This window comes from Perissodus microlepis, chromosome 14 (assembly GCF_051167445.1).
Source record: "Perissodus microlepis isolate ML-2025 ecotype Zambia chromosome 14, ASM5116744v1, whole genome shotgun sequence".
In the NCBI taxonomy this organism is placed as follows: Eukaryota; Metazoa; Chordata; class Actinopteri; order Cichliformes; family Cichlidae; genus Perissodus; species Perissodus microlepis.
In genome coordinates this window covers 1,850,300-1,863,623 of record NC_140474.1, presented here as the reverse complement: position 1 = coordinate 1,863,623, position 13,324 = coordinate 1,850,300, and the positions used below count along the sequence as shown (strand labels likewise).

The 13,324-nt window shown below is 42.1% G+C and overlaps 1 protein-coding gene across 1 annotated transcript; it reads left to right on the top strand.

The window, feature by feature from the left end:
• Positions 1-822: 822 nt before the first annotated feature.
• On the top strand, positions 823-9,951 carry LOC146372830 (ubiquitin carboxyl-terminal hydrolase 46-like). The gene is made up of 18 exons (XM_084951676.1): positions 823-1,115; positions 1,210-1,294; positions 4,420-4,754; positions 5,053-5,318; positions 5,809-5,864; positions 6,184-6,274; positions 6,384-6,467; positions 6,562-6,662; positions 6,786-6,842; positions 6,943-7,074; positions 7,167-7,290; positions 7,376-7,527; positions 7,627-7,726; positions 7,867-7,943; positions 8,121-8,229; positions 8,839-8,896; positions 9,066-9,223; positions 9,310-9,951. The coding sequence occupies exons 4-18, from the start codon at positions 5,214-5,216 to the stop codon at positions 9,313-9,315; spliced, it is 1,410 nt and encodes a 469-aa protein (XP_084807802.1). The 5' UTR covers positions 823-1,115; positions 1,210-1,294; positions 4,420-4,754; positions 5,053-5,213; the 3' UTR covers positions 9,316-9,951.
• The last annotated feature ends 3,373 nt before the right edge of the window (positions 9,952-13,324 follow it).

Below are 13,324 nucleotides of genomic sequence, written 5' to 3'. Positions count from 1 at the left end.
CCGAGATCCCCAGAGAGCTGTGCTGCGTCATGGGCAGGGCCGTTGGCTCTGCCGAGGCCGCGGTGCTCCGCGGCGGCCCGGACGGCTGGTCGCCCAACGCGGTCGTCCTGTCCTACGTGGCGAAGAAGAACAAGAACGTGCTGCTCCTCACCACCTCTCCCCGCTACGTCGGGCCCTCCGGGTCGCTGCTGGAGCCAAGCAGCAACCCCGGCAAGAAGGCAAGAAGGAGAAGCCTTCTCCGCTCCGGATTCCCACTGCGATGAGCCGCGGGAAACCCCGGTCAAGAGGCAGAGGTGCCGCGTCTGTCCCAGGAGCAAGGACGTCAAGACCAAGATTGTTTGCTTCGCCTGCCGCGTGCATGTGTGCTCGAGGTGCGCGCTCACGTACTGCCCCAACTGCGCCGCGGCCCGCCCTCCGGTTTCGCGACGAGACCCCTCCGACGACGAGCACCGGGGCCCACCGGTGTCCGCTTGACCCCTCTTTCTTTCTCTCTCTTTCTCTCTCTCCCTCTCCACCGCAACAATTGTATAAATGGAACCTGGCCTCTACGGACGAATGTCGGAGACGTGATGGTCAAAATGCTTTGATTTTACATATCTTATGGAGCTGTTCGGCACTTCGGGATTGGTGGGAAAATGTAATGGAGGTAATTTTCAGGGTTTTAAAAAGGAGATTTGGTATCTCACCAAAACTGTCCATACTTGGTATAACCACAGAACTTTCTGATGGAGATTTTTCCAGTTATACAAAAAGATGGATTATTTTGGCTCTTACTACGGCCAAATGGGTCCTGCTAAGACATTGGCGGAAAAAGAACCCCCCCTCCCTATGAAGAGTGGCTAAAGACAATGGCTAAGTTGGCGTCTTACGAAAAAGTGACTTATGGTTTATTAGACAAATTGCATCAATATGATTGTATTTGGTCCCCCTTTACAAGCTGGCTTTCTGTAACTTGAAGAACAGAGGAGTAATGACAGAGTGGTGGTGTGGGGATTGGTGTGCGAAGAAAGAATAGGATAACTTCCCTTTGTTTTGTTTTGGTGCTGCACACAACTGGATCTGCAGCTTGTGAGGAACAGCAGCACTCAGCCTACATCCTGTTTTACAAGAGAAACGTAAGAAGACACAGCATCTCATCCTGAAGTGAGAGAATGGCACGCCAGCTGCAGCCTAATCCAATCTCTCTTCTTTTCTTTTTTCAGTGCCCAGACACCCTTCAGTTTCATCATGTCATCCCTAACAATAGCTGTAGAGTTGGATGGAGGATGAAGACAGCAGAGAGCAAAAGAAACAGGTAAGAGCAGACAGGTAGTCAGAGTTAACAAAAACTTTTAAAGCCAGTGTAGCTTCTGTTTTGAACACATTTATTGATGACAATTTTACATAAATAAGCAGTGTGTTATACTGTTATCAGATGTGGAGTCTCACTAACCACTTTAATAGTGACTTGTGTCCCAAATACTGTTTATTTGTCTCAGTTACAGATAGTGAAATAAAAATGGGAAATGATTGTTTCATAATTGTATACTCAGCTTGGTCAAGACAATAATTCGAGAACGAGGGGCAGGATTTTGAATTGATGCCATTGGTGCATCTACTAAAGTTCTGGGGTCAGTTTGAATATCAGTGACCTTGACCTCAAGTTCAAAGGTCAAGTTTTCTGAAAATCTTGTGAATGCTACAACTCTGTGACGAGACGTAAGTCTCCTAGGTCTTTAAATTTGTATATAGGTGCATCTACTAGGAAGCTGAAGGGTTGCACTGCGGGCCATCTGTAGAGGTGTAGAGTCAACAACCTGTCTCTGAACGTGGACAAAACAAAAGAGATTGTTGACTTCAGGAGAGCACAGTGGGATCACTGCCCACTTAACATGAATGGATCCTCTGTGGAGGTCGTCAAGAGCACCAGATTTCTTGGTGTCCACCTGGCGGAGAACCTCTCCTGCTCCCTCAACACCAGCTCCATAACCAAGAAGGCCCAGCAGCATCTCTACTTCAAGCAGAAGCTGAGGAAAGCCCATCTCCCACCATCCATTCTCACCACCTTTTACAGTGGGACTAACGAGAGCATCCTAAGTAGCTGCATCACTGTCTGGTATGGTAACTGCAGCGCATTGGATCGCAGTACCCTACAACGGATTGTGAGAGCAGCTGAGAAGATCATTGGAGCCCCTCTCCCCTCCTTATAACACCCGCTTGCTGGAGGACCCCACACAGCCTTCAAACACACTCTTCACCCTGCTGCCTTCTGGAAAGAGGTCCCAGAACATCCGGGCCCTCGCTACCAAACTACGGAAAAGTTTCTTCCCACAAGCCGTCAGACCCCTGAACACTCAGTGACTGCACTGGCACACGCACACCTTCACACACGTCACTACCAAGCACTTATCTGCAGTATCTCACACTCATACACATACATACAGACACCAAGTTACTTTTGCACAATACTCAGCATTTTGCACATTTCCATTGTCTTGTGTCTGTATCGTCCTGTTCTGTCTAGTTTTGCACTGTTTTGTCTTGTTTATTTTTGCAGTTTATGCACACTGCACTTTATGTAGTCCTGGGTTTGTCCGTATATGTCATATACAGGGAGTGCAGAATTATTAGGCAAGTTGTATTTTTGAGGAATAATTTTATTATTGAACAACAACCATGTTCTCAATGAACCCAAAAAACTCATTAATATCAAAGCTGAATGTTTTTGGAAGTAGTTTTTAGTTTGTTTTTAGTTTTAGCTATTTTAGGGGGATATCTGTGTGTGCAGGTGACTATTACTGTGCATAATTATTAGGAAACTTAACAAAAAACAAATATATACCCATTTCAATTATTTATTTTTACCTATGAAACCAATATAACATCTCCACATTCACAAATATACATTTCTGACATTCAAAAACAAAACAAAAACAAATCAGCGACCAATATAGCCACCTTTCTTTGCAAGGACACTCAAAAGCCTGCCATCCATGGATTCTGTCAGTGTTTTGATCTGTTCACCATCAACATTGCGTGCAGCAGCAACCACAGCCTCCCAGACACTGTTCAGAGAGGTGTACTGTTTTCCCTCCTTGTAAATCTCACATTTGATGATGGACCACAGGTTCTCAATGGGGTTCAGATCAGGTGAACAAGGAGGCCATGTCATTAGTTTTTCTTCTTTTATACCCTTTCTTGCCAGCCACGCTGTGGAGTACTTGGACGCGTGTGATGGAGCATTGTCCTGCATGAAAATCATGTTTTTCTTGAAGGATGCAGACTTCTTCCTGTACCACTGCTTGAAGAAGGTGTCTTCCAGAAACTGGCAGTAGGACTGGGAGTTGAGCTTGACTCCATCCTCAACCCGAAAAGGCCCCACAAGCTCATCTTTGATGATACCAGCCCAAACCAGTACTCCACCTCCACCTTGCTGGCGTCTGAGTCGGACTGGAGCTCTCTGCCCTTTACCAATCCAGCCATGGGCCCATCCATCTGGCCCATCAAGACTCACTCTCATTTCATCAGTCCATAAAACCTTAGAAAAACCAGTCTTGAGATATTTCTTGGCCCAGTCTTGACGTTTCAGCTTGTGTGTCTTGTTCAGTGGTGGTCGTCTTTCAGCCTTTCTTACCTTGGCCATGTCTCTGAGTATTGCACACCTTGTGCTTTTGGGCACTCCAGTGATGTTGCAGCTCTGAAATATGGCCAAACTGGTGGCAAGTGGCATCTTGGCAGCTGCACGCTTGACTTTTCTCAGTTCATGGGCAGTTATTTTGCGCCTTGGTTTTTCCACACGCTTCTTGCGACCCTGTTGACTATTTTGAATGAAACGCTTGATTGTTCGATGATCACGCTTCAGAAGCTTTGCAATTTTGAGACTGCTGCATCCCTCTGCAAGATATCTCACTATTTTTGACCTTTCTGAGCCTGTCAAGTCCTTCTTTTGACCCATTTTGCCAAAGGAAAGGAAGTTGCCTAATAATTATGCACACCTGATATAGGGTGTTGATGTCATTAGACCACACCCCTTCTCATTACAGAGTTGCACATCGCCTAATATGCTTAATTGGTAGTAGGCTTTCGAGCCTATACAGCTTGGAGTAAGACAACATGCATGGAGAGGATGATGTGGACAAAATACTCATTTGCCTAATAATTCTGCACTCCCTGTATAGCACCAGGGTCTCGGAGGAACGCTGTCTCATTTCACTCTGTACAGTACCTCTGCACGTGGTTAAAATGACAATAAAAGCCACTTGACTTGACCTGTTTTTGTAGCAGTTGCTTGGAGACGAGTACCACACAGTTCAAATGAGCATACATTCCAAAATATGCAAATTAGCCCCATACATCATAATGATGATGTTTGCTGTTCAGGGTATGAACATTCTATGCTGAAAGTTTATAAATATACAACCTTGGACTGCTTGTTTTCAGTTGAACTTTTGCAAAGCTGAGGAGATTTTCGCTGCGATCGCATTAAGTCCAAAGATGTTTAAACTTCTTTTTCACAGAAAGGTAAGTTTGAAGAGACTCGCAGCACATTTCTCTGAATATTTTCTTATGGTAAACAAGCATTTTTGAAACTTTTAAGGAAGCTTCTTGGATGATTTCTGTAAAAACTGAATTTTGAATCCAAATGAAGGATTTTGTATTTTCATACCATATACTTTGTTTTATGCCATTACTGATGTTGGTTTTCTTGTTTCTAAACAGAAATCACACAAACAAAACGTGGCAGAGAAGGAAATTCCTTCTACGTCTCATCAGAGGTAAAGAAATGTGCCACTCTTTAATGCTGCTGGAGATATTTATAGCAGTGCTTTAGTTGGAGCTCTTTTATTTCCCTTTTATTGGTGTTTTGTATTTACATCTTTTTTACTACTTCTAGTCTTGTCTATAATTTATATTGATTCAGAGATTAGCGTTTGAAAATGTAGAGTGTAAATGTACAAAATACATGATTTTGTTCCATTACAGTTATTCATTTTTATCTGCAATCTCCAGCATGTACTTCTTGTTAAAAATTTCCACTTTGAAAAATAACATTTACACTTTTGTCCTCATCAGCATCCCGGATGCTTCTGTTGCTGAAAATGGTCAAAAGAAGAAGAGAAAATGGAGACACCTCTGCTGTTCCTCGGTTTGCTTTTACACAAAACATATGAAATGCACATTCTCTTTAAATTGCACTTGTTAATTTAAAGTGACTTTACTTTTTTAATAAACGTATGTTTGTTCGTCCTCTGCAGCAAACTGACAGCGATGCAGAGGCAGAGAGCAACACTGTGAAGACACAAAAAAAGTGTCGCTGGTTTCTTTTTAAATTCTGGAAGGTATGTTTTATGGAAAGAGTCACTGTCATCAAGCATTTACTCATCACAGTTAAATGAGAAGAATTAAGAGCAATTTAGCACACAGCTATGTCCTCAAATTAAGTTCAAAGATGTTTAAACGTTTTTTTTTCACAGAAAGGTAAGTTTGAAGAGACTTGCAGGATGTTTCTCTAAATATTTTTTATGGTGAATAAGCATTTTTGAAGCTTCATGGATGATTTCTGTAAAAACTGAATTTTGATCAGAACCAAGTGAAGGATTTTGTATTTCCTGGGACAAACTTTAAAACTCAATTTAAGGCATGAATAAATTGTTTTTATTTTATTTAAAGATATTCCTATATATCTGCTTCATGAGCTGACAGCTCACTAAAGTGATAAATAATATGAAATAATACCAAATTTTCTAACTGGACACTTTTCATGGAGAGACCCACTTGGTATGTTTGTTTTATGCCATTACTGATGTTGGTTTTCTTGTTTCTAAACAGAAATTACACAAACAAAACGTGGCAGAGAAGGAAATTCCTTCTACGTCTCATCAGAGGTAAAGAAATGTGCCACTCTTTAATGCTGCTGGAGATATTTATAGCAGTGCTTTAGTTGGAGCTCTTTTATTTCCCTTTTATTGGTGTTTTTCTTCCACCTTGTGTATTTGCATCTTTTTTACTACTTCTAGTCTTGTCTATTATTTATATGGATGCAGAGATTAGTGTTTGAAAATGTAGAGTGTAAATGTATAAAATACATGATTTTGTTCATGTTGGTATTCCATTACAGTTATTCATTTTTATTAGCAATCTGTATTAGCAAAATGTACTCCTTCTTATAAATTTCCACAACATTTACACTTTTGTCCTCATCAGCATCCCGGATGCTTCTGTTGCTGCCACACCAGCTAACCCTGAAAATGGTCAAAAGAAGAGAAAATGGAGACACTTCTTCTGCTGTTCCTCGGTTTGCTTTTACACAAAACATATGAAATGCACATTCTCTATAAATTGTACTTGTTAATTTTAAGTGAATTTACTTTTTTAATAACATTATGTTTGTTCGTCCTCTGCAGCAAACTGACAGCGATGCAGAGGCAGAGAGCAACACTGTGAAGACACAAAACAGGTCTCGCTGGTCTCTTTTGAAATCCGGGAAGGTATGTTTTATGGAAAGAGTCACTGTCATCAAGCATTTAAATGAGAGCAATTAAGAGCAATGAGGCACACAGCTATGTCCTATATATATATCAGGTAAGAAGCACCACGGAAAAGATCCCAGCAGACCTGAGTTGGGACACTTGGATTATGGAGCTTCTGGACCAAGAGAGTGGATGGGAGCATGTGTTTAACAGGTAAGAGAAAGACGTCCTCCAAAATGTTTCAACTTCAAAGCTCATGCATACATGCACATACACTGCTCAGCATCCTGACATCTTTCCTAATTGTGTGTTCGTGTTTTTACCTTTTTGGAGCAGTGTAGCATGCGGTGGAAAAATAATAGAAAGTCAAACTGAGACTACAGACTGCTTCGGGTGAGTACACGTGGTGCACAAAGACCAAAGCTCACTTTGTCAAAGTGGAGGAAATGAATTCTTTTACACTGATACTGTAAACGTTGTGCGTGTGTGTCAGGTTTCCAAACATCGGAAACACCTGCTACATGAACTCCTGCCTGCAGAGCCTCCTCAACATTGAGGAGTTCATAAGAGACATTGGGCGTCAGGAGGTTTTGTGGAGCACAGATCCAGAAGCTCAGCTCTTAAGGTGCGCTACGTCAACCTTCTACTTTCTTCAAAACCCTGAAGAACAAAGAGATCTAACAGCAGAAATGTCTGTTTACCCTTTCCTTTCTACAGAAGGCTCATTGATGTCAGGGACTGTCATGAGTCAACAGATTACGGCCTTAAAGATCACCACCTAAGAGCTTTTAAGAAGGCATTCAGCAATCAAGCTCCTGAATACACCGGCAGTGCACAGAAAGTGCGTCAGCTATTTGGACATTTCGTTTTTTGCTTTACCTTCTGATTTTGATGTACTGTTTTAAATCTCTCTGCTTTTCTTTCAGGACGCTCATGAATTCCTAACATTGTTCCTCAATGAGGTCAAAAGGCTCGCACCTCACCTGGAGAGGAACGCAGCTCTCCTGGGCCAAAGTTATACCTGCCCAGTAGAAGACCATCACATTTTTAAAATGGAAAACATGAGGACATGCAAGAGGTAAGCCTGTCTTTCAGAAAGCTGGGTGCAATATTTTCATATACCTCTTTTCCACCTACCTGATCTTTACTTTAACTACGTTACTCCTGAAATGTGTAGCTGCGGTCACCAATCATCACAGCAAGAGGAATTCACCAGCTTGTCTCTTGACCTGGTTCCAGAGGGGTCTGTTATAAACATGTTAGAGACATACTTGAAGGTAAGATCACAAATTCCAGTAGAGTTGTAGTGTCAGCGATCTTAACACACCTTTTTTGTTAGTGTTTGTGTGTATGTGTGTGTGCATATGTTGAGATTTCTTTCTACCATAAAGCCTGTTTTCTCTGTGCTGTTGTTCAGGAACAAGAAATAGAATTTCGCTGTGATTGTGGAGGGACGGCCTCAGAACTGAAGTCGTCTTTTGATACACTGCCAAGGTGAGTAAGGTCACATCAGAATTGATCGACTGACCAGGTTTCCAAACTGTGGCGCATCAAATATCAGAGTTTTTCGAGACAATACTTGAGCAGTCGTTTTCTCCCATCTTCTGTTTGTGTTTGACACTCATTCTTCTTATTTTCTACCTTGTTTGTGTTTTTCTTCTTTTCTGCCAGAGTTCTGATCTTGCATCTGAAGAGGTTTGGCTTTACACAAACCTACAAGATTCAGAAGGTGGATGACCCCGTCAGGCTGCAGAGGGACTTGGTGGTGCCATCCAATCAGGTAAAAACAGACTGCAGAACGTCTCAGGCTACGTCCACACTAGCCCGGAAAGATTTGAAAACTCCGTGTCCACACTAGCGTTTTCAGTCATTTTCAAATAGTTGTGCGTCTGCATTGAAACGGCCGAAAACGCTTACGTTCCAGTCCTGCGCATGCGCAAAAGTGAGTGAGAATTACAGAATTTGAAGAAAAGCTATCCGGAGCATGTACAAACTGATATTAATCTTTTTTAGGGCTGTCAAAGTTGAGAGCAATCAAAACAACTGCTGTATAATGCACTCGGCTATCTTTGTTTAATTGCTCACATGACTGCATCACATGACTAAAATGCGTCATCGTTTTAGAAAGTCTGCGTTTTCGAGTGTCCACACTGCGACGGGACAGCTCCGTTTTCAAATGTATGCGTTTTCGAGAGCGTTTTCAAGATGCTGTGTTTTTCCTCGAGGAAAACGCCGTCTCAGTGTGGACGGGAGGTCAAAGCGGAGAGAAAACGATGTGTTTTCAAACGAAAACGCATTCGTGTGGACGTAGCCTCAGCAAATCAGCTTAATTATGGCACTGATGTGAGACTTTATGAAACTAACACTCTTTGGATTTGTTCCTTCTCAGGATGGTGGCTGTTACAGTCTTGTCAGCATCATCAGTCATTATGGAGGCACAGAGTCAGGTAAAACAACAGACTTGTTACAAACAGAAAATGAAAACTTGCTACTTTTCAGTGAAGGACTCACACACAAAAGCTTTTGATGTTCTAAGAAGCACTAAGTCAAAATCACTGTTTGCTTGAATCAGTTGACTTCCAGAAGTTGGATTCATTTGTCTTAATGTGATTTCAGGACACTACATCTGTAGTTCTGTCCATCCTGAGGAGAGTCAGCACTCGACATCAGATCGCTGGCTCACCTATAATGACGCACAGGTGCTCCACACAACTGGATCTGCAGCTTGTGAGGAACAGCAGCACTCGGCCTACATCCTGTTTTACAAGAGAAACGTAAGAAGACACAGCATCTCATCCTGAAGTGAGAGAATTTTTAAATGTCCTGTTACCTTGTTAACCAGTTTTGTCTTCATTCTCAGTTCTGAAACAGGAAATGGAAGGAAGGAAGGAAGTTAAGGTCATCATCATGCTGAGAAGGAAAAGCAGTCGTCCCAGCCCACCATCGCACACTGGAGGACAAGTATTAGTAAGTATTGCCCTCAGGAGGAAGGGTCCTCGCAGAGAGCCTGGTTCCTCCCAAGATTTCTTCCTCCAGGAGGGAGTTTTTTCTTGCCACCGTCGCCCCACATTCACTGGTCTCATCAGCAGGGACATTTTTAACATCCTAAGACCTGAACTCTTTCATGGCATGCATTTTTAATTTCTCTGTGCCATTTGGGTTGATTGGGACCTGATCGATGTAAAAACAAAGACATCAGATTCGGACTATCTTTTTTTTGTTTCTCAAAACAATGAGATCCACATATGAGGACGTTCATTTTAAATTTCGATTGAACAGTGGCAGTGTAATGTCCTCCCTCATAAGTGGATATCAGGTTTTTGAAGAGCAAAATTTTGTATTTTGGTCTAGACAACCCAAAATGTTATGTCCACATATGTGGACACCAGGTCCTAGGAGGTTAAAACAAATCTACTAGTAGTGCACCACTACTAGAGATCGTCCTTTTCTGGACCAGTGTTTGGCTTGCTCTCTGGGAACAACAAATTAGTGCTGTCAGCGTTAACGTCATTTTAACTAATGACATTAACGCTGACATCACTAATTTGTTGTTATTATTATTAATATTATTATTAATTTATTTGTAAAATAAATTAAATTAAAAAAATAAAGAAATTATTTAATTCTTTATTTTTTTTTGTTTTATTAAAATCAAAATAACTATTTATTATAATAAAAATAACTAATAAAAAAATATTAAAAGTATTCAGCAGTGTTTTGTGAAATTTGTAATGAGCCTTAGTTAAGTTGATGTCACAGAAGTTTCTGAATCATTTACATTGTTCAACAAACTGATTCACTCAGGTAAAGATGGTAAGCTGGAGCAATGGTACCCTTGGAGTTCAGTTTAAGTTTTCAGACAAATATTCCCTCGATCAGTTGCAGCTTCTGCTTTTAAATAAATGATTTAGCTGCAAATGTTTAGCTGCAGGTAGCAAAGTCCAAAAGTGACAACATTTCCACTGCAGTCTCTCCAGAAATGGCTTATACAATTTTGACCAAATTAGACATTTATCCTTGGATCAATTAAAGGGTGAAAATCTTTAATTGTACCTTTTATAACATTTTAACAAGTTACTGTCTCCTGCTGCATGTTTCCTGTTTTGGCTGAACTTCATCAGCTCAAAAAACTCACCGTGCTGTGGTGTACTAAATGACCTCATGTACAGGACACACTGAAGGCAGGTTTGCAACGTTTAATCAACAAAGTCAAGATCAGTTAACAACAGCTGAACTAAAGACTTTCTTTTTCTCATCGATAAAATGAGGTCCATGCCAATGCGCTCAAATGGGACCTCCATTAATGGTGAGGGGCATAAAGGCGCTTTTTGAATGACCAGCTGGTTCACCAGCTGACACCACTGGACGCACACCATCGGCGCACATCCAAACATGCAAAAAATGCAAGATGGTGGTGCGCACAGATACAGCGGCTCTATGCTCTCGACACACTGAACATGGTCTGTCCCTACTCGTTACAACATGTGGAAATGTCAGCGCTATGTCAGGGCGCACTATTTGACTATCAGCTCTCATCATTTGATCAAGGGGCCAGTTGCATAATGCCATTATCTTCTGTGTAGCGAATTGCTGGAACGGGCAACCCAAACGCCACGTGTCCCTGTTGGTGGTGTGTGCAGGCCTACATACTGTCCTATTGAGCTACTAAACCCCGACCAATCAGTTTTCAGATTTAAGGGGTATGATGGCCGTCAGCTAACCGCAGCTGTTACTCTTTGCATTTCCCTCGATATTTCTTTTCCACCAGTAATATGGGGTATTTGTGAATATCCATGACTGACCTGGCCAGCTGGTCTTTGGACAGGGTCACGGCAGTTTCAAGGTTAAAAAAAAATCCCTTTCACTGACAGACTGAAGGAAAGCTCCTCAAAAATGGAGGGTCTTCAAGCTCCTCAGTGGCAGGAAAAGGTTTCCCGGACCCAGTGTTGTATATTTGTTTCCCAAAAGATTGAAATAGTGGAGAGAAATCAGGTTCTGAAACCATCCAGAAGACAAAGTCTCCAACTGGTTTGTGGAAGTCCAGTTTCTCCAAATTAATCAGCAGGTGAAATGTCTCTTCATGGATGGTTTTGATTCTGTTGTTGTTCACGAACAAAGCCCTCAAAGCAGCATATGAAAGAAAGTCATCTTTCATTATTGTCTCCAGCGTGTTAAAAGAGAGATCGAGCTCAGTGATGAGTTTTGAAGCGGCTGCAGGGACTTCTCGAAGGTTTTGGCTCAAACCATCGCAGGATGTTGTTCACAGTGGTGACACTGTTGACTGGTGATTGACAAGCACTGAGATACTAACATGACAAACACAAGAAACATCATGACTTATTCTCCTGAGTGCCTGCAAAACACAAAATCAAACTCAAAGCTTTTCTCTCAGGTGCTGGTGTGGCACAATCTAATGATAAGAAAGGTCATGCTAACAGCTTTTGGAGCACAGCTGCACAAAATAACAGCTTTTGGAGCACAAAATGCATTACAGGTAAACCCAGTACCCAAACATGTTAACAAGGATAAAGAAAAATCTGAAACAAAAGCAGGTAGTGTGGTGATTTATGTTGTGAGGATGCTTTCACTCCCATCAAAGTCACCCAGTGTTGAGAACCCAAATGAGCCCAGAAACCTCAAGTGGCTGCAACCAACAGTGAACGTCAAGAAGTGGATACTTGCATGTTGAGCCAGAAACATGCAGAAAACCCAAAAGAGGCAAGACAGCACATCTTGGTCCCACTCAGGCAGTACGAACACCTGGAAAGAGGAGCCCACAGTTCAGACCCAAGGTCACTGGTAAGGACACCAGCCAGTTTTAAGTCTAGTTTCATTTTAGTTAGTGTTATGGCCATTCTAGGGGTGGCCAGACCATAATATAAGGGTGATCCACCCCTGTCTGACCCCAAGCAGCACATCACACAACCAGTACAATTTTAATGGTGATTTTTTTTCACAGTGATTGAATTCTAACAAAGGAAAGGAGCAAACTATAGCTTCGGGGTGGACCCCAAAACAACAAACAAGAGGGACCGTATCTAAAGGATGTACAAAACTTATTTATGAAAAGAATAAAACCAAATGACAATGTCTTATCTCCCTAACTAACAAAAACATGAGAAAAGGGTAATCAAATAGAGTGAACCATAGACTGTATAAAAGATAGGACCATTGCAACTTTACTGCAGCACTTCACCCTTTCGCATAGTCCCAGCTCTTCTCTGTCATGTTTTATGGTGCTGCAAATGTCTTCAGTTGGTGAAAGGTCTGGACTGCTGGTGTCTTGTTGTGCTTGCTATGCATCCCTGACTCTTTTCTTCTTTCTGCATCAAGTAAGGAATGTAGTGAAAGTTCCCAAGAGGTTAAAAACACCACTGAAAAAATGCCATCAGACCTGAGTTGGGACACTTGGATTATGGAGCTTCTGGACCAAGAGAGTGGATGGGAGCATGTGTTTAACAAGTAAGAGAATAATGTCCCCCAAAATGTCCCTAACTAACAAAAACATGAGAAAAGGGTAATCAAATAAAAAGGCAGTCCACCCCTACATGCTCCTGTATAAAGAAACGGGTAACACAAAGCCTGCTGGTTGAGGTCCATGGCGGTGTCATCTTATATGTTGTCTCCAGGTCAAGGAGACAAAATATAAGATGGATAGACAGACAGATTTCAAAATAGCCAGCTGGAATGTTAAGGGGTTGAATAACGGGATTAACAGCGGCCTCCCATGGACGAACGTGATAGAGCCTGCCTGAAACTAGGAGAAAAATTGAAACGGGAGTGGCATTCAGGGAGGGAAACGTGGGTGTATGGGGCGCGGGAGCCAACCCTGATGCGCGTCCTGTGAAATGCGACCCAGGGGTACTCTGGGACCC